The sequence below is a fragment of the Peromyscus leucopus genome, chromosome 14 (assembly GCF_004664715.2).
Source record: "Peromyscus leucopus breed LL Stock chromosome 14, UCI_PerLeu_2.1, whole genome shotgun sequence".
Lineage (NCBI taxonomy): Eukaryota > Metazoa > Chordata > Mammalia > Rodentia > Cricetidae > Peromyscus > Peromyscus leucopus.
The window spans coordinates 89,859,480-89,881,742 of NC_051075.1; the positions used below are offsets into that span (position 1 = coordinate 89,859,480).

A 22,263-nucleotide genomic window follows, 5' to 3' on the forward strand; every position below is an offset into this window, starting at 1 on the left:
TGCGCTCAGTTCCTAGTACCTACATCAGGCAGCTGCTAACTACCCATAACTCCAATTCCAGGAGATCTGATGCCCTCTTCTGGCCTCCAGGGCACCCACACATGTGTGGCATGCATTTACATAGGCATCCAAATATAAAAAAACAAAAATTTTAAAAAAATCCTTAAATAAGGAGTTTTTAGCCACAATATTTGTATGTTCAGAAGACATATCTCCCTGTGGCCACCAGATATTCTGGTCATTTAAATTCCACCAAAAAACTTATTAAACTGAAATCAGTACAGAAAGTATCACTGACTGAAACAATATGTAATAGAAACCAAAGTATGTGAAGTGTTTGAGGACAGAAGTCCTTTTGAAAGGATTCTGTAGGTGCTAGAGAGATGGCTCAGTGATTAGGAACACTTGTAGAGGACCCAGGTTCTGTTCCTAGCATCCACATGGTGACTCACAACTATCTATAACTCCAGTTCCAGAGGACCAGATATCCTCTTCTGGCTTCTCATGGCACTGCATACACATGGTGCACAAACAGACATGCGTGCAGGCAAACATTCATGCATATAAAATTAAGGGGGGGGGACCCTGTAGTAACATCTCATGTATCTAGTAACTGCTTTCCTGAAGTTTTATTTTAACCTGTAAGCTTAAGCAGAAGAGGCATGACAAGGATGCCCAACTTCCACATGCAACACATTCTACCTATTTAGAATTGGATTGAAGGGTCAGAGCCACTTCTGACAGCCAAATAATCTTTGCTTCCTCTTGTTGTAAATAAAGTTTTATTAAAACACAGGACTGCTCCTTTACACAGAAGTCATGTACTGCTGGTTTTTGCATTATAGATGCAGAATTGGGAGGTTCCCACAGAGACAAGGCAATCCATAAAGACAAGAGCACTTAGCATCTTATCTTCAGGGAAACCTTTTTCTAATCCTTGCCTTATCCTACATGAACAGAAGTTTTATTAAAGTGTACCCAATGTTTTGTTTTCTAACAAAGACACACTAACAAGGTAAAGTAAGAAATGAAGTCTCATCAATTTGGATGAGTAGTATGTGTTCATGACTATGGTCTTATGAGTACTCCTGTGTTATGAATAATATTTCCTATCACAGATAAAAGCTGCCTTTAGAAGTCCAAGTTCTGGAACTCTTACAACTCAATAGCAAAATTCTGAAAAATCAGATTCAAAACAGGCCAAGGAATCCAATAAACATGTCTCCAAAGAAGATAGACCAGTAGCCACAAAATAAGCACAAATTATCATGAAAATGAAAAGCAAAAGTTCACAGATATGGCATCTCATCCTGTAAAGGTGTCATAAAACTAAAAGACATCAAATATCAGTGAGGGTAAGGGTGAATAAATACTGCAATACAAAATCAAATGAAAACAATACCCAGGTTCATCTGAAAATTAAAACTGACACTGGGCCAGCAGAGAAAGGCACTTATTACTGAGCAACTGATCACCTGAAGTGGACACCTGGAATCAACATGGTGGAAGGAGACAGCCAACTCCCACAAGTTGTCCTCTGACCTCCAGACATGTAGACATGTGTTGTGGCACACACACACACACACACACACACACACACACACACGAGAGAGAGAGAGAGAGAGAGAGAGAGAGAGAGAGAGAGAGAGAGAGAGAGAGAGAAAGAGAGAGAGAGAAATGTTTAAAAAAAAAAACCCAAAACTAGGATTGCCACATGATCTAGGAATTCTACTTCTAGATACTAACCAAAAGAATCAAATTAAGATTTCAAAGAGGTGTGAATGCCCAATGCAGTGTTATTCTCAATAACAGAGATAAGAAAACCTAGATGTACATTGGCAGATGAATAGATGAAGAAAAAGACATTAAATAGCTGTGATAAAATAATATTCAGCCATAGAATGAAATTCTGCAACAGATAACAAAACAAAAACAACAACAAAAATCCCCCCCCCAAAAGGCTGAATAATAAAAGAGCCAATCACAGGATGAGCAGTGCATGATTCTCTTTCAGAGACCCAAAACAGTCACCTTCACAGAATCCAGGAGTGAAATCATGATAGCCAGGAGCTGGAGTGGGATAAGTTATTAGTCAATGAACAGAGAAGCTTCAGTCCAGCAAACTGCATAAGGCCTAGGGTCCACTGCAAAATATTTTGTCTAGATAGTGTTACTCAGTAGTAACTAGTAATGAGTGCAATAAAACAGCCAAGTCCAGATTTTAACACTATTTTCCTGAAGAAAGGTCAGACAGTAACTTTTCATCTCTCCTTACTAGACATACTATCTCTACCTGTACTAACATCTCATTAACACCCTCCTTAGGAGCCACATTTATATTCTTATCTTTGAGGCTCATTCCTCACAGCAAAATGTTACTTCTCCATCAAGATTTACAGTTGTTATGACCTGTGCTCTAGATGGCAGTGGCCCCTGCATGGCACAGGTTGCCTACCAATAGCACTTCAGATATGGTTCTAACATCCGTATACATCATTTCATGCTTTTATCCAACTTCATACTAAACGCTCAATTCCCTGGGTCCTCTGGAAGAGTAACCACTGACTCGCCTCTCCAGTCCCTGGCCTTTCCTCTTTAAGTTATGATCCATCTCTTCTCCTTACATGTTAGCTATGTGAGTCCTAGATCTTGTTGAAATTCCTAGCGTCCAGGGCATGGGGTACTTTGTAGGTATTCAATGAGTATCTGAAGAATGAATTTTCTGCCTTACCTCACTACTAAATGTATACAACATATATACCATGGAACTTAAAGTCTACTTGGGGAAGTAGTATAAATACTTATAAATAATTAGGCAACACATTGGTACTTCAAAGGCGAGCTGGCATGTGCTTGTTAACCAGGTAGAATTTGAGTAGGCAAAGCGACATCTGAAGTCTATGGCCTCTGCTAGGAAGAAGCGTGTAAAGCCTGGAACTGGCAGTGCCAGCATGCAGACTATCGAAAATTACTGAGCAACCTCATCCCCCAGATCTCATTTGGGCATTAAGAGACAATGAAGAAGAGGAAATCCTTTAAAGCTTGCAGTCTCCTGAGACTCTGGACCTATCCCACCCAAAGAGAAATCTGCAAGCATTTAAAGTGGTATACACCAGAATGTAATCAGCTCTCCCTCCTGTCATTTGATGAAAGGGGCATGAAGCAGCTTCCAAATCAACTACCATAGCAGGAAGCTGCTGCTTGAGGGTCACAGGCTTACCTTGAGTTCCCGTGTTTGGGAAATGAAGCATAAATAAACCTCCTTCATATTTATCATACATCCATTTCTAAACGTTATTGCAAACCTGTTGATTAGATGGCTGATAGCTTTGGGGGCTTTATATTAAGGGGTGGGCTTGAAAAGTAATTATCCCAGGAAAGAAGAAGACTCATGATATACAATATAATCCTCAGGCTATGTCTGGGTGATTATTTTAGATAACTCTGTGACTAGGAGAAATGAGCCTGAGATTGACAGACAGGTAAATGGAGGGGATACCATAAACTTCGCTGGTGAACAAAGCCATTTTAACCATGTCACCTTTTGTCTATCTGAGTCTTATGAGGAAACTGCTATTTGCATCTCACCTAAAGTGAGACGGTTCCCTGTGTGCCAAATATCCTAGATTTCATTACCATTATTAAATAAGCTTTTAAAGTTTATTAAGGCAGCAGATTACTGTACTTGCCCCCATTATACTTCATGCTGTTTCCATGAATGTGCTACCCACTTATTATGGTCTTTTTAGAGACATATATAAATTAAGTGCCCCGATACCTTCTAATTTACTCATTAGAGAGAGAGAGCCAGATTTTAATTGTTGCAGTTTTACAAAGCTGGTGTGGTGGTATACACCTCCACTCCTAGGCCTGGTGAAGAAGAATCAAAAAGAGCAGTAAGTTCAAAACCAGCCTGGTCTATGTCATGAGTTTCAGGGTAGCCAGCACTACTTAGTGAGACCTTGTCCAAAAAGAAAACTCTAGTTACAAATAGCGTTACGATAATCTAGAGTGTTTTAAAACACAAAAACCTAGTTCCAGAATTAAAGAATGTTGAACATGAGGCCAACACAATGTATCCAGCTGCAGGAGCAATGCCCAGCCTGTTGGAAGGTCTGTGCACTATCTTGAGTGCTCATTCATAGCTATTCTTTGCATGGTTTGTCTCTGGTCCTAAATGCTATCTTGTTTAAAACAGACAGGCGGAGTATATAAGCCAGGGTAAAACTAATGGTAATGAATGGAAGTATCATAAACACATGGAAGACTAGACATTTCTGCTACTATCATGATAATCCCATCCTTGAACATGCCAGAAAGTAATGTATGTTCTAAGGGTTATTTAAGATAATCTTTAGTTTATGTAAAAATGAAAAGCACAAAGGGGAAAAACATGCTATGTGGCCTTAAAGACATTTTTTAATCATCCATAAACTTCACTTTAACTGTAGGTGAATAGGCTGAAGAAAAAGTAGGCCTTTGATGGTTAAAAATGTTTATCTGACAATCCCATAATACATAAACTTAGTGGACAATCTAGACTCAGATGAGCATTAGATTTGGGCACTTGTATCACCCATGGAGTAATAATCTCATTTAACTCTCTGGATGATGTCATAGGAAGTCAGGGCCTGTGCTCTTCTCTCTCTATTCCAGACATAGCCACGTGGTCAATGCCAGACTATGGGGGTTGTAAAATAGAGCCTGATGGAAGGGCTAGAATAAGGAAAACAAAATACACGCTATCAAACATGAGGTGGAGAGAGGTGAGTTTTGTACAATGACCAGAGACCTCTAAGGAGGTGGGCAAGAACACTGAGGGTGAACAGGGCTTTGTGTTTCGTAAGCTTTGGGAATGGTTTTTGAAAAACCATGTCCTGGAGTTGGGGATTTAGCTCAGTGGTAGAGCGCTTGCCTAGCAAGCACAAGGCTCTGGGTTTGGTCCTCAGCTCTGAAATAAAGAAAAGAAAAAGAAAAACCATGTCCTAGGCAATAGGAGTGAAGGAAAACCGACCACCATCAGCAAAAACCATACAGTGTTCAGACCTGTTTATGTATAAAATTATATACACAGGAAAAGAAAGTCCCTGGTGCCCACACAGCATCCTGGGAACATTTAATAGCCATGAGGAATAATGATAATTGGAGGAAAAGGTTCTTCAGGCTGTTTGTTTAGGATGAAGATGACTGACTAATCTCGAGTTGTTCGCAGAACTGAAGGCACTTCCCGGATGCCGCTGTGAAAACTCAATCCTGAAAACTCAGGAATACTGGCTGGCTGTTTTTTTTTTTCTAATGAAACACATTCAGACTCTGAGCATCAATAAACAAAGCTAAGGGCTTAATACATTTTGTCTTAATAGTCCAGAGGAAATATTCCATGAGAATAAATGCTTTTGTCCGGAGAACTGCTTCCTGTAACATTTTTGCATTTTCCGCTCTTAGAGACAGCATCAGCATACGTCACTGGCCTGCTGTGTTTCCTTAAATGGGCCCAGAGGGTGTGCTCAGTCAACAAGTGACATGGCTGGCTTTCAAGAAAAGAGATTTCATTCTCCTTTCCTTCCCTGTTCTAAATTCTTTAAGTTAATCCAACATCCAAATTTCTATAAATGTTACTTTTTATTCTTCAAGCTAGTATCCAGTGTTCTGGTAATAAATGAAATATTCCTTTCTGTATTTTTATTTATTACTAGTAGACTGGATACTAGTGTGCTGTCATTACAGAGATACTGATTTCACATCATTACCCAGGTAATGATTTTACACCACACTAGTGTGTATACTAGTGTGTCTAGTATACACTTTACTGTGTATCATTACAAAGTGTATCATTACAAAATATACACTAATGTGTATCATTCCAAAGATAATGATTTCATTTTAAGAAACTTTACCATCAGAAACAAGTTGCTTAAATAGGACAGATCTGACCCTCTTGGGGGTTGGGGGAATTTTTACTTTAGTAGATAATCAGTTTTCTCCATGAGGCTGAATACCAGATAAACAAAACTTGAAAAGCCATGTTTTTTGTTTGTTTGTTTTTGGTTTGGGTTTTAGTTTGGTTTGTTTGGTTTTGTTTTTAAGAAAAACTGATTCAGAACTGAAAATAAAAGGAAGGAAAGAAACTAAGGAATTAGCGAAGGAGATGTTCCTAACTGTCATGACATAATAACATGACCTTGATCATAACATTCATGTGCTCTAAAAGACCTATCAAATTATTCGTGTCAATAACGACAAATCTTAAAACTTATGGAGTAAATCACCTTAATGATGTTTCTTGACTAAGATGAACACAAAATGGGATGCCTGATTCACTTAACTCTACTCAGTGTTTCCATGATGGATTGATCTCGCTCTCTGCAACACATGCACACATGCACACAAGTTAACTGATGATTATAGAAAGAATTTCATTCCAAAATATTTAAAATATTCTAGAGCTTCACATCCCAACAGGGATGATGGGATATCTGTGCAGGGGAAGGGTCCTAAAGTGGATCCAGGCTGCTTGGAGCACTGAGAGGTAGTATAAACATTTATTCATTGAAAAATCTTCTGTGAGAATTAACAAAAGAGATAACATTCACAGAAACCAAAGCTGAGCAAAGCCCTTCTCTGGGAGAAATCAGGATTGCCTATCAGCAATTATAAAAACAATAACGCTGACCTTGAGTCAGCCTTAAAGGTCTTCGTTCACAATTGAACCATCAGCTTTATGAATTTTCAGTTGCTATTGCAGCCAAAGATTCAGTAAATGCAGAGTTGGCCAGTAATAAGACAACAGCTGTTTCAACCGACCCCAGTGAAAAGGCATTTGAGAAAGGACACATCACACTGGCGTTTTCTATGTTGAAAATGACAGCTCTTCCAGATTCCACTCAACACGCCTTAGATGAAGACTTACGACATCTCAGGGAAATACCAATAAAAATCCAAAATCACATACAGTCAAAGAAAGAAATAATTTAAACAAATTGTATCTGCAATCCTGGGAGATCAATAGTCAGCTAAAGGTTTTTATAACTTGAAATGTTTTATGGCTCAAGATTTTACCTTAAGACATTTTTTTTTTCATCTCAAGAATGCAATTTTATTTTTCTCTGCTGTATGTTAAACATAACATCTGGTAATAAGAGAGATACCCGATCAAAGAGGAAATAATAGAGAGACCCAATCAAAGAGGGGGAGAGGGAGAGGGGTCCTAGTGTGGAGTTATTGGAATTAAGAGATTCAATAGCTATTACTGCCAGTCAGGTATCATAGCAACCTTGTATGCTTGAAGAAAAAAAAAAAAAAAAGTGCTAGAAAAGTCCCTAAACTGAATCCCCAAACCTGCAAGGCTACTTTGGGAACATAATGCTGTCAACATCTGTGGGTGTTGCCATGGGCACAGCCACAAAAGATTCTGCCATCTAAATTAAAAACAAAACAAAACAAAAAACAGAGAGAACGAAGGGAATGTATAAGACACATTGACAAGTAAACATCAAGAAGTCATTGGTCTGGCTCTGTCACATCACCCAAAATTCTGTCTGCATTTACACTAATTCTTTTCTACACAGTACGGAGACTCCGGGTTCAACTGCCCTGTAATTGTGACTCAACAGGAACCAGGGTGTGGGAATCATATCCTAAAACTCTACTTTGGTACTGTCCGTGGCAAGTCTTAACTGGAAACTCAAAGTAGATGGCATTTAAAGCAATATTTAAGCTTCCACTTCTCCACCCTCGATAGCCGTTGATAGTCCACAGAAGAGAAAAGAACAGCTTCCTAGAAGCAAGAAGCTGATATTGATTTTTTTTTTTTTCCAAGCAGTGAGTCTCCGTTCTGTGTGGCTGCTGTCAAAGGCGATCTCTAACAGCTGGAGTCAAATTGTACTATTTAGAGAAAGAGCCCTTGTCAAGTGGACCGTAAGTCCCCCAACAATACGCTATTCAAATGGCACTTTGCCACACAAATTGCTGACTGGATGAATAACCTGTGGCAGTGACTGAGGCCAGTATCAAAGTTTCATTTTGATGAGAGGTTTTACGTTCACACGTTAAGCAAGCTTTCTCTGAAGACTATATGAGGCTATATATCCCGGGCCTCAGAATGCTGCAAATAATTAAAATCTGTTTAAATACATCAAGGGAACTTGACAACATTAATATGGATCTGGTGTTAACTGCATTTGTCGCAGGGGGAGGAGCAGGGTCCTTCTGTGGCTGGCACCCCCCTCCAACGCCCCCACCCCCGCCCGGCACGTGCAGCACAAAGCTGGGCTCTCGCCAGCCGTGCACCATGAAATAGGCGCTTTTTCCTTTTGTAACTCCGATTTACATGGCTGACGGATGTTTAGATTTGAGCGAGGCTTTGAAGTCCTCTGAGGAAATTCAGGGTGGCTCCTGCGCAGGAGGCCGGCAGCTGGAGTCGCTTCACCATGCTTATTCTTTCTGTGGGGACTGGACCTCCTGAGGTAGTTTTGAAACAAAGCTGTGATAGCCTCTACTAGTTTTCCTCATCACTGAGGTAACTTTCTGAGCAACAATAAATAAATAAATAAATAAATAAATAAATAAATAAATAAATAAATAAATAAATAAATAGTCTAAATTCATGCCACCAAATGAATGATAGGATTTTTTTTTTTTTTTTTTTTTTTTAGATATGGTTACCTTCTGCCAAAAATATCCATTGCTTCACATATGGTTCAAAAAGCAAACTGCCATGCCCATATTGCCATTAACAGAGGTTTTCCTAGGCTGCCTGAGGTGAGGAGACGTTATTGCTCAGTTACTATGTTCGATGTAGGGATTAAGTAAAGTAAAATATTTAAAATGAAAATGTTAACACTAAACTTATAGAACTGAATGTTTCCAATGCTTAATAAGAATGTACGTTCTTATAAAATTATGCAAAATTTTCCATGTTATTTATACTTTGATCAACTATCAAAAGGGATATCACCCAAAATTCCCTGCCAATCAAAGAAATGGAAAGTCTCATTCTACATGGGGAATTTATCTTTTTAAATTTCACTTTGATTATATATACACATGCATGTACAGTACCTGACAATGCCAGAGTCCAGGGGATGCCCTGGAGCGAGAGTTGCAGGTGGTTGTGAGCTGCCTGCCATGGGTGCTGGGAACCAAACTCAGGTCCTCTGAAAGAGCAGCAAGCACTCTTAACCACTGATCCATCTCTCCAGTCCTTTATTCTTAAACAATTCAATCATTTTCAAATAAATACTACCTACTCTCCTCTAATGTGATTCACTTTTGATAACTGAATACTTAAATAAAAATGGAGTTAAACTACATGTAATTCTGTCTCCATGAGCTTTAATTTAATATTTTAATGTAAATCTACAGGTGAGACCTTCAAGTATCATTGTGTTGTCCTGTTTTGGTTATTTTATGTGTCATAAAACAAGCAACAAAAAGAAAAAAAAAGTAGCTTTTTTGTTTGGAGACTTGGCTCAGTGGTATATTCAGCGGTATACATACTGCTTGTCTAGAAGTCCCCAGAACCCATGTGAGGTGGCTCACAGCCACCTGTAAGTCTAGCTCCAGGATCCTATGCCCTCTTCTGGCCTCCATGGGCCCCTGCACTTATGTGTATATACACATACATACAAACTTAAATAAGTAATAAAAATTTTACTTTTCACTCTGATAAGGTATAAGTAGCAGAATCCAGCCTTTGACTGAAAACCTAGCAGGTGGCCATCTGTATTTTATAAGAGAAGGCAAGATAAAACTTAAATAAAATTTCTCAGCAAGTGACACCAGCTATCGTACTAAGGCTAGATAAAGGTTAAGAACCATAAAAACACCAACTAAGGTATAAATGCAAACATAGTCTTTATTTACAACCAATCTTATATGTTTAGATTAATCCATACAAGTGCACTATTGAAAACTCTGAAATGGAGGTTGGGAAAGATGGCTAGTCAGTCAAATGCTTACCCTGTAAGCATCACTATGTATCCTTGGCCTACCTGTAACTCACTACATAGACCAAAATGGCACCAAACTGAGGAGATATACCTGCCTTGGTCTCCTTAGTGCTGGATTTAACAGCATACACTATCTTCCCTGGCCCAAAGACCTGAATTTTATCCCTAGTACCCATGTAAAAGCTGGGCGAGGCGATGTGCACCTGTAAATCCGAGCACTGGGGAGGCAGAGACAAGAGGATCCCCAGGGCTCACTGGCTAGTCAGTCTAGCCAAATTGGTAAGGTTCAAGCTCAATAAAACTCTTATATCAAAAACATGGTGGGGAATGACTGAGGAAGACACCTGACCTCAATCCCTGACATCCAAAGGCAAGAATGCACATGTGCAGGTATACTCACACACATATGCACATACTCAATCCCATTCTTACACATACTACACACGAAGCAGGGAGATCTATGAACACTTGAGGACAGTGTGGCATGTGGCAATAAAGCTCACACCTTTATCTCTGTAGAGACACAGGGAGACGCTGATTGTCAGGGAGTCCATTTTAAAGGCTCCAAACAGGAGTGAACATGTGCTCTAGGAACTCATAGGGCCACATGGAGCCAGGCACTGCTTAGATTCTTCTTCAGGAAGGAAAACGCACTCCACTGGCTCCCTCTCTGCATGGCTCACTGGCCGTTTATAACTGATCACTTGTGGGCTATGTCCCCAAACTGGAACCAAGGTTCAAGTATCTCCTTGGGACAATGACTAAGCAAGACTACAGCATAAGTGCTTGCAGACCAGAGGCTTCCTGTAATGGGATATTATAAGAGAAATTGCGAAACGGTCTTATTAATAAAAAACCCGGAGCCAGATAGTGGGGTGAAAACTGAGAGATCAGAGAAGCAGAAAGAAGCCAGCCATGTTCTTACTGCTAGGAAATCCTCAGCCAGAGAGAGAGCCACTTCCTGTGTACTCACGCCTATATCCTTTCTGTGCCCTGCCATCTCACTTCCTCTTTGCCCAGCTACATCACTTCCTCTTTCTGCCCAGCTCTATCACTCCTTGTCTGTCTGTACAGACCTCCAGACCTCTATGGTTGACTAGTGCTGGGAATTAAAAGTGTGTGCCACCATGCCTGGCTCTGTTCCCAGTGTGGTCTTGAACTCATGAAGATCCAGATGAATCTCTGCCTCCCAAATGCTAGGATTAAAGGCGTGTGCTACCACTGCCTGACCTCTATGTTTAATATAGTGGCTGGCTTTTTCCTCTGATCTCCAGATAAACTTTGTTGGGGTGCACAAATAAAATATCACATTTCCCCTTTTTTGTCTAAAATAAAAAAATTATAACTAATATAAGAAAACTATACACAATAAGTACAATAACTATATACAATATATATAGGCAATAAATATATCAACGTCTAGTCCATTAGCATTTGAAAAATTCAGAGAAAATATTCCATTATCTATCCTATTCTGGTGAGTCCAAAATGTACCTAATTCACTTTCTATCCTAACTTATATTACCAACCAAAAACTATCTTTTGATGTCTTTCAAACTTATATGCTTTACACCTCCCTCTGATCTCCAGATAAGCTTTATTGGGGTGCACAAATAAAATATCTCCACAGGATATGTTTGCCCCTGACTTTTTACCACACACACACACACTTGATTGTACCCTAAAATTTTAATTTGCAGGATATTTTATTGTTGCTTTTATTTGTTTGCTTATATATTTATTTTTTATTTAATAAAGGATGGTGTCCCAGCACATATAAGTACTGGTTTCTATACAATAATAGAATAGAATATATTAGCACCAACTATTCCAATTTACATGCCATATATATACATATGTATGCACACATATATACACAAATATGTGAAATTAAGATAAATGGCTTTATTAAAATTTCAGACATGGATAAAAGAAGAGTTGGAGATTCTTTTGCCAATTTCTCCTGATACCTCCTCACCTTCCAGGGCAAAGAGAACTACTAGATTATAGATAAGCAAACCAAAGCCAGTATATCACATCTGGGCCACTGCCTGCTGCTGTAAGGTAAAGTCTACCTGAATACTCCATGGTTACCCCTGTGCTCAACAGCAGAGCTGAGTAGGCAAAGATCTGAGCTGTGACCCTAAAACATTCACTCCCTGATTTTTACTGAAAGATTCACATAATCCTTTTCACGGGCACCACTGTCTTAAATAAATAAAATGCAGATCACATTTATAGTTTTAAATTGCCCAGCAGACATCTTAAAACAACATAAATAGGAAGTGGGTAAAGTTGGTTTGAATAATTTGTATTTAATTTCATATGTTCAAAATGTATGTGTTTAAGATTTTGTTCTGGTCTTCTTTCAAACACCAACTAGAACTGTCATGTTCATTTTAATATCACCACATTAGAGAGGGCAGCTCTAAGCTGGCAAGCAAGCAGAGGGCTGGTGAGAAACGGGTTCTGCTTGGGTCAGCAGAGCCTTCTCAGACACTGCAAATGCATAAATTGTGGCAATTAAAATAATCCTGCTTATCCCTTTACCCATCTTATGGATAAGAAGCACAGTAAAGAACTGAAAACGTGTGCACACATGCGTGCACACACACACACACACATCAAAAACGAACCAACTAACCAATGGGCAAAATGGGACCTTTCTCTTTAAAATATAGTGTAGCAGCAAAGATTCTGTCATGTAGCAATGATTTTAGCCCAGTTGTTAAATCCCTACCTCAAAGCTAAATTTCTCCCTCCACTATTTAAATAGATTCTATCCCGTTTTATCCTCTGCCCAATCTAAGAAAAGCCAACGTGGTATTGTATCCTGTAAATCTTTTAAGACTCTAACTCTTCTCCTCTCATCCCAAAGATCTTTCTTTGTGGAGCAGCAGAGATTTAGCTCCTCCAGAAATTCAAAGTGGATATAGTTTTTAAATGATTTTTTATGACATTTTCTGTTCTCTTCATTATCTGCCCCCCTACCCTCCATTTATATGTACTTTCCAAAACCATGAAGAAAAACTGAATAGAACATTCTAAAAACATCCAAATATTGGCCAACATAGAGTTCCAGGTGTTTTGTCCTGTCCAAACTGTCTATTCCATTGCTGTCCAGTAGCCTGCCTGTGCCTCACTATCACTAACACGGGCACAAATGCAAAGCACTCTGGGATGGTCCAAAACTCACAGGCTTGTTGTCCATTTCCCCCACCCACAACCTGTATGTGAGTCACACACTCTTTGAAGACTTCTTCTCTTCTGAAACTCATGAAGCATTTAGTATATTGAGAGTAAATCGCTTATGAACTAGGAAGATGACTCAGTGGAGAGAGCGCTTACAAATATGACAAACTGAGCCTGAGTCCCCAGAATTCCTGGAAAAGCTGAGCACAGTATCAGACATTTGTGAAGAGAGGCGAGAGGAGAGGCAGAGACTCCCGGAAGCTTGCAGCACTTCTACCCTGGATGGCATACATGACAGCAAACACAAAAGACCTCATGTCAAGCAATATGGGCGGCAAGGCCCAGCACCTGACGCTGCTCTCTCACCTCCTCATGGGTGCCATGACCCATGTGCCCACTCTCTCACATACATATCACATGCACAAAAAAGTAGATTAATAACACACAAGTTTACCTTTGAAATCTCATACTTTAAAACAAAACAATCTCCATAGGAGGTGGTGGTGCACGCCCTTAATCCCAGCACTCAGGAGGCAGAGGCAGGTGGATCTCTATGAGTTTGAGGTCAGCCTGGTCTACAGAGTGAGTTCCAGGACAGCCAGGGCTACGCAGAAACCCTGTCTGGAAAAACAAAGTAAATAATAATAATAATAATAATAATAATAATAATAATAATAATAAAACCATCTCGACACCCTGGCTCTAGAAAAATGCTAAAATGGCACACGGATGACAGACAATGAGGGCAAGCCGTGCAGAACTGAAGTGGGACAGAGAAGCACAAGGACAGATGCCTGCAGCCACACCAAATCTAGTGACAACAGGAGCATGTGAAGGAAAAGAGGTGAGTCTCCTGTCTCCTCTACTTCTCCACTACAAAGAGCAAAGGCTGGAAATTGCAGTCTGCTCGGGTAAAGAGCAACAACTAGAAAATAGAGTGAAAATCAGCCTACGAGCAGGAAGACAAGACCAGGGCATTTTATTGCTTCTTCAAGTCAAGAAAGAAACAAAATTATATACAGAAAATGAAATGTGTATACGCTGTTACCACTACCTACAGGGTAACTCGGAGCTTCGAGAAGAAACAGCAGTCAGTTTATCTTCTGGGAATCCAAGTAGAGAAACTGGCACCTAGTGAAAGTGATTTTTTTCCCTACAGATCTTACACCTCCACCTCTGAAATGCACAGGTCAACAGGCACCTAGCTCTTGTCTACCATTCTAGAAGAATTCCTACTCCACTATTGTGTATGCTTATTGTATAAAACAGTGCATTTCATGATGACACTTTCAGACACAGGTGTCTGGCACCCTACTCAGATTCACCCCATATTGCCCTCTCCAGCACCTTCTTTCTACTCTCTAATGCACACTCCGCTACAACAGACAGCAAGGCAGCTGCATTGGAATGGGAATGAACACCTAGACAGGCTCAGTCACTGAGCCTTATTGACCCCAATGTGTATGATTCAATTAAAATTTCACCACAGCTGTATAAGTATCCTTACAAACAGCCTGTTTTCATGGTAGGGATGCTAAGAACTAGAGCTGGGGAGATGGCTCAGTGGTTAAGAGCACTGGCTGCTCTTCCAGAGGACCTGGGTTCAGTTCCCAGTCCCCACATGGCAACTTACAACATGGTAACTCCAGTTCCAGGGAATCTGATGCCCTCTTCTGGCCTCCATTGGCACTGCATGTATACAATGTCCACACAGGTAGGCCAAAATTAATAAATAAACACAAAGAGCAGTTTTTGACAACCTCAAAACAATGAAAAATACAGAAAACAAGCTGCTGCTACCCACTGGTTAGGATCTGAAGAAGGAACCTACAGACTGAAGTAGGTTGTCTGAATGGAATAGTAAATAGAGAAATGCAATCTTTAGGGCATTTTCAGTGGCCTGGTGGGCTGAAGTGACAGGATCTGACTTTCACAATTCAGTGGACCAACACCCCGAGGCTGACATCATGAGGACAATGGGGCTCTGTATCAGCATCTGTGCCATGCAGCCACCCAGCTTCGCACTTGGAGACTGGAGGGTCAACCAGTGTGATTCCAGCACAGTTACATACTCACTGTCAGCAAGTAGACACCCTTCAAGTTACACATTTGTTGTTAGGTGTTCAGTTAGTGTCTGAGATCTCAAAATGAATGCTGGCCTCAGATAAAATCCAAATCAGGTCCCTAAACTTGTAAGGTGGTGTGGAAGCTCAGCTGTGTGGCCTGGCTTCCATCGCCTTGATGAGTGACAAGACATCTTCTGCTTCTAATATAAATGTACACACAAGATAAAAACAGAATCACAGCTAAGTCTTCATTCAGAGCAATGAAATAATAGGAAATGGCAAGGATATGCAGTTCCTGATTCAGAAACCTCTGTTCCTACATGTCCACACAAATAATTTTGATCTTTTTTATGTTATTGACCTCTGTTCTTACATGTCCACACAAATAATTTTGATCTTTTTTTATGTAATTGATTATTTTCAATTATGAGTAAGAGTGTATGTATGTGCAACATGGCTCTTATATGCATGTGAGAGCAGGTGGCCAGGAAAGACAGAGACATCAGATCCCTCCAGCTGCAGTTACACACAGTTGTGAGTCCCATGTGGATGGTGGGATCTAAACTTGGGTTCCCTGGAAGAACAGCAAGTGCCCCTGACTCTGAGTAATCTCTCTAGACCCTACTTTTGATTTTCTAAAAATCTTTAAGTTCAAACATGTTATTGGAAATATTTATAAATAAATTATTAATTAGAAAAAATAATTTACACCAGCAATAAGAGCAATGAAACAGAGTATATAGTGGCCCTTAAAATTACAGAAATATGTTAGTTATAATATTATGGAGAGGATATTTACATGAAAAAACACCAGGTACATTCATACACATGGCACAGGTAAAGAGGCTAACAAGATAGCATGAAGGATACAAATGGAAAATGCTATCTTAAAGAAATTAGATTAAATCACTATAACATGTCTAGAAAAGAAAAATAATAAAGCTAGTCTAATAACAAACAGCAAGTCAGAGTAAAAGATACTAAATGCACTCAACTGAGGAATTATAAATGGATCCAAACTACAGAATATAATCACCACCATTGAAAAACACTTATAATTTAAGTTCGTGGGACAGTAACTTAATTTTTGATAAGCTGGAAACTCTATTGTCACAAATGTCATTGCAGGGATATGCTGTGGGATGGTCTGTATGTCAAATTGTTCTGATTGGTCAATAAATAAAACACTGATTGGCCAGTGGCCAGGCAGGAAGTAGGTGGGACAAGGAGAGAGGAGAATTCTGGGAAGCAAAAGGCTGAGGCGGGGAGACACTGCAGCCACCACCAGGACAAGCAGCATGTGAAGACGCTGGTAAGCCACCAGCCACGTGGCAAGGTATAGATTTATAGAAATGGGTTAGTTTAAGATATAAGAACAGTTAGTAAGAAGCCTGCCACGGCCATACAGTTTATAAGTGATATAAGTGTCTGAGTGATTATTTTATAAGTGGATTGTGGGACTGCGGGGCTTGGGGAACCTGGAGAGAAGCCCTCCAGCAACAGGGATAGCATCGACTATAGAGTTAAATCCCCGCATCCTGTTCAACCCAACATCACTGGACTGAGGCCATCACCGCTTCCCTGATTTTGTGCGGACAGGTTAGGGCCGTGTCGCTTCCTACCCCAGTTGCTAGGTTCCTGTGGAACACTGGAGATGTGGACTCACCTTGCATGAAGACTCCAGCTGCAGACCAGGGCAGGGCACCAGCCCAGGTTGGTGGGAACTGGAGGACCTCTGCTCGACACTCTTGTGCTTGTGTGTCTCTGAAGCCACTGACGGTGTAGGCTCAGATCTGACAAGCTGCCCATTGTCACCACAGCTAAGAATAATCCTTGCCCTTTCTCCTGTCTCATGCCTTTCCAAAGTGCCTGGAAAATGAAACCCAAGATATAAAACAAATATAAGCAAAATATCCACCGGAATACAATAAAGAGACCTCAAAGGCCGTTTTCAAAGAAGGATCTTGGTTCTTTAAGCTGTCATTCCTGCCTTTTTACCACAGAAAGAGCCAGCCTGGGAGCTTTGTCTAGATAGTTGAAATTTTGTCATCGGCTATGAAACAGTGGACTTGAAAGTGTATCCTCCTCTAGGAGTCTTTTTATCCACTCCAAGAGTCTCCACGACTAAAACCCCTCTTACTGTTCAGGGTGAACGTGAGCAATAAGGAACAGCTATGGAATATTTTTGTACCGTCTCCTAGTATGTAGCTCACAAACAACAGAGACTCTGGAGTGCTCATCTGGGGTTCCCAGGTTGGTAGTGCTTCTACTGGTGATGTGTAACTTACTTAAACGATTAGGGTTGGTGAAGACACCAAGGCTCAGGGTGCATCTGCCCTCACTCAGGGCCCCCCAGCTTCTGTTGTTGTTTTTATTGCTGGAGTTTGTTATCGCCAGAACCTTTTCTTTTTTATTTCTTATGTTATTAGAGCTGGAATTAATCTCCTCTGCCCTCTGACATCCTTCCAGCTCCAGAAGTGGTGCTGACAAGTCCAATTTAAAGATAAAAGGAACAAAAGTGTAGGGGGCTGGAGAACTGGCCCAACAGTGAAGAGCACTGGCTGCTCTTGCAGAAGACTGTGGCTGGGTTCTGAGCCACATGTAACTCCAGCTCCAGGGGAAACAACGCCCCCTTCTGACCTCTGTGGGCACTGCACTCATGCGGCATACATTCACACATGTATACACACGTACACACACATACATGTAAGTAATAAAAATAAATCTTAAAAAAAAAAGAGTAAGTATAAAATTTACTAGAGTTGGCCTGCGGTGATGTTCTACACTTATCACACAAGTATGAGACCTAGAATTCAGATTCATGGTACTCAGGTAAATGCCTATAATTTCAGCATGAAGAAGACAAACACAGGGGATTCCCCCTCTAGATTAGCCCAAATGGTGAGCTCTGGGTTCAGTTAGAGACCCTGTCTCAGTAAATAAAGCATAGAGCAAGCAAGGAAGACACAAGACATTATCACTTGACCTCCAAATGCATACACACACACACACACACACACACACACACACACACACGCACACACACACAGTGATCAAAAGACTGGAAAGCTTAGTAGCAAGGTACTACCTAACTATAGGGACCTCAGTTTGGAACCTAGCACCAAATAAATCAGTTATTGTCTTCAAGTCCCTATAACACTATGGGGTGGGGGCAGAGACAGAAGGATCAGTTGTTGGCTGTCCACATAGCCAAAACCCATGATTTCCAGGTCAGGGAGAGACCTTGCCTCAAAGAAATAAAAGTGCAGAGGAATGGAGGAAGACACCTGACATTTTCTTTGTTTTCTAAACCCATGCATAGGTAGACATATGCCACATACATGTATGCATACTACACTCATATACATACACATTCACATACAAAAAGAAATTATCAGAAAACAATTGACAAATAGTCAAATGGTTTTATAAATGTGATATCACATATTCATTGAGCAAATTAATCTTGAGTCTGCTTCATATCCTTTATGAGTTCATTTGCATTATTAATCTTAAATATAACTCATACCCAACTGAACAAAATGATGAGAAATTGAAGAACTGATATCATAATACAAATTTAATTTCATATTATTCCTTTCCTACCTATGAGAAAAAGTTGTGTTAGAGATAATTCTCATTGATAATATTAAGAAAAGATGAACTAAATTGATTATTGTAGGAAAGTGATAGTAAAAATGATAGGTCCCTCTGCCTTCTGATGGGAAGTGAGTTGTGAAAAATGTAGTGACAAGCACCCAATTCAGTCTCAGGCCCCTCCTCCCTCCCGTTTCCTCCATCGCTCTTAGCTGGCAGTTGGCACTTTAAACTGGTCCTGGCCATCATGTTACAGCAACAAGCAGAATTTTAATCTCAGGGACTCTTGGCAATGCTCTCCCGTTTTAATCATTTTAAATTTGTAAGAAAACATCCTGAATATCAATGTCTAAATATAACGTTCTAACCTTTCTTTTTTCATGACTATTGAGATACTGTCAGCAAAGGACGCCGGCAGCAACATCAAGAAAATCTTTTCTCTCAAGAATGACAGCAAGAAAAGTTTATCAGATGAAAGACTGCAGCTCATCTTCCCGGAAAATGACTGCATTCCAGAACTTGCAACCATGTGGTTCGTTGTCTTTCTGAGAAACCTCTCTTTGAACTTGATATCCACATGGATAGTCTTCTCATGCGTTTTCTGAGGCTGCACAACGTGATATTTGGAAAATATTTTTAAAAAACTTTAAGTTTCTTTGTGTTACCTGGAACTGGCTTTGTGCTCCTGGGCTCAAGAAATACTCTTGCCTCAGCCTCTCAAGTGGTTGAGAGAATGGGTGTGGCTACTATGCCTGGCTTTTGACAATCCTTGAGAAATAATATATTGTACTTTAATTGCATAGCCTTGTGCCTTACACTGTATATTTCACACATTCATGTACCTCGTCTTAAACGAAGCACAACCATCTCTCGAATTGTCTACCCATAACTATAGCTTACCCCTGTAAGTATATGGCTGTCACCTCCTGGTTTTGCACAAGTATCTAATCTGTTTCATCTACTGTACCATCCAAAGTGACCTGTTTGCAACACATAGTAAACAAGAAAGGCTCAGCCTCAAAGCCTCATGGCATTGCAAGAGCAAGAGACACCAAAGGCTAATTTACTGTAGTATCGTAAGTACAAATATTCTACTCTACCCCTAAGTAAATATCCCCCAACCAAAGAAATCATTGGATATTTGGTTTTGTTGATAATAAATCTTAACATAGTAGTTAATTCTTTATTTTAAATTTTCTTATCAAATTATTATTGCTTCTTTCTCCTGATTAATGAGCTCTTTTAAATCACTTCTCAGCAGAATTCATGGAATTTATATCCCTTAAGCACATTTTTTAAATTGTTAGGGTATCTAGAAAAATGGAAGACTATCAGTGTGTTCTCGTGAGAATTCTTCCCCTAGGGAGGTATAAGCAAATCTACCTTCCTATTCCTCCCCAGTGACAAACCAAAGTATCATTCCACCAAAGTCCACCTTGGGACACCAGTGAGTTTACTGGGTCTACTTACAGAGCAATGGTGGGGGGTTATGGGAAAGAAGCCGGGTGTCGATGACTTTGGCAGATGCACTTGGAGATCTGCACCCAGCATGGAGGATGGCTTCCCCATGGCCCATAGTTCTCCTCAGTTAACTTCCCCAGGCTTCTATACTCTAGTGCCTAACCTAGACTCAAGGCCTAAACTCAATTAGGGCTAAATTGCACACACTGCCTGGGAAGTATGGATAAAAACTCAGTTGCTGGTCCAATAACCCCCTCCTCAAAACCCCTCCTTCTGTGAGGGGACACCAACAACAAGTTGGTGGGGAAGAGTAAGGCTTTCAACTTTCTAGCTGTTTCTCATCCCATCCTAAGGACCAGTGGCCCTGATATGAGGGCTGAGAGGTACACCCCTCCACCTTTATGGCAAATCCCTCCTTCTGAGCATACCACCTCTACATGCCTAACACGCTCTGGCAGAGGAGATTCAGAGATGTATCTATGATGGACCTGGCCTGGTTAAAGGTCAGGTGTTTGCATATACTGCCTGGGGATTTCCAGATAGAGACCAGGGCAGGGAGACAGAAACTTACACAGTCATAAGACAGGCTGGGATTAAATTCCAGTGGCAGACTTCCATCTAAGGGGACTTGGAGTGTTTAAGGCCAACACAGACCTCTGAGTCTTTCTGCATATAAAGGGAGGATTGTATTTTATATTCTGCATATAAAATGGTGATTCTCACCCGGGCTTCTGTTTAGTAGTGTGTTGTTAAAATACAAGCTCAGACAAAGACATTAGGACTGTCAATATTTATATGGAACTTCCTGTACTTCTTTCTGCTGGTTTCATTTTTGAATAGGGAAAAATGACCTCTACAATGTGTGCTGGAGACTTGACTTGAAGTGCCAGGCTTTCTTCAAGAAAGAAAGGCCGCAAAGGACAGTACTTCGACCAAGGTACAAGAGCAAGGCAGAGAGGTAGGGAAACATAGACCATGCCACACCAGTGTAGTACTCCTGTCCACATAGACCATGCCACACCAGTGTAGTACTCCTGTCCACATATAACATGCCACACCAGTGTAGTACTCCTGTCCACATAGACCATGCCACACCAGTGTAGTACTCCTGTCCACATAGACCATGCCACACCAGTGTAGTACTCCTGTCCACATAGACCACGCCACACCAGTGTAGTACTCCTGTCCACAGACACAATGAGAAGGAACTGCGCTGCCTGACCCTAGAAGTCCCCTCCCAGAAACCGGAAGTTCTCACCATTTGGCTTCCCTGGTAATTTCCATCAAATTTAAAATGTTTGGTCTTCTAGTAAATATATCCTAAAATGCCACAGATATTTGCTTTCTAGCATCATAATCAACTATCAACAAATAAATTGTTTTAAATTGCCCACCTACGTAAATAAATTTGAGACAGTAGTGACTTCCTGAGAACAATAAAGAAATAAAATTATCACAGGAGCACAAATTCTCAGAGCCACCAAAATCTCAGACTTGTTCATAAAAAAAGGGAGATGCATTCAATTAAATATTCTACTCATAGCATTGTGGAAACCTAAAACATTAGCTGAATTTACTAAAAAGAAACCTGATGTTACGATTAATAACAAGCACATGTTTGCATGAACAGAACTTGATGGTAAGAACATGAAATATTACATAATAGATCTAGGACTTGCCTCCATCGCTAGGATTTCCTCAGCTGAATCTGATGTGCTGTGGGGCAGTGCTTAAGAACAGTTATATTTCAAAGTGACTACACGTAAAATAGAATAGATTTAAAAAGTAGCTTCATTATCCAACTTGGTAGCCACACTCATACAATCAGATTTCAGTCAAACAGATGGCTGCCAAAAGTAATCAAATTGCTCTGTGTGGAGGAAGCTGACCATTGGTTGTGTTGTGAGATTTCTCACTTATCTTCAGCTGCACATGAAGCTCAGTGACTTGCTCACAGAAGTGTATGGAGATTGACCCAGCGGCCCTGCCTAATAAAA

At 40.3% G+C, this 22,263-nt stretch overlaps 1 protein-coding gene across 1 annotated transcript in view; it reads right to left on the reverse strand.

Moving 5' to 3' along the window:
- Positions 1–22,263, reverse strand: part of Wdr72 (WD repeat domain 72) — a 173,945-nt gene that overhangs the window by 91,959 nt on the left and 59,723 nt on the right. Inside the window, exon 14 of the mRNA XM_028865236.2 lies at positions 16,875–17,077. Within this exon, the coding sequence (XP_028721069.1) occupies positions 16,875–17,077 (203 nt within the window). The remainder of the gene's footprint in view (positions 1–16,874; positions 17,078–22,263) is intronic.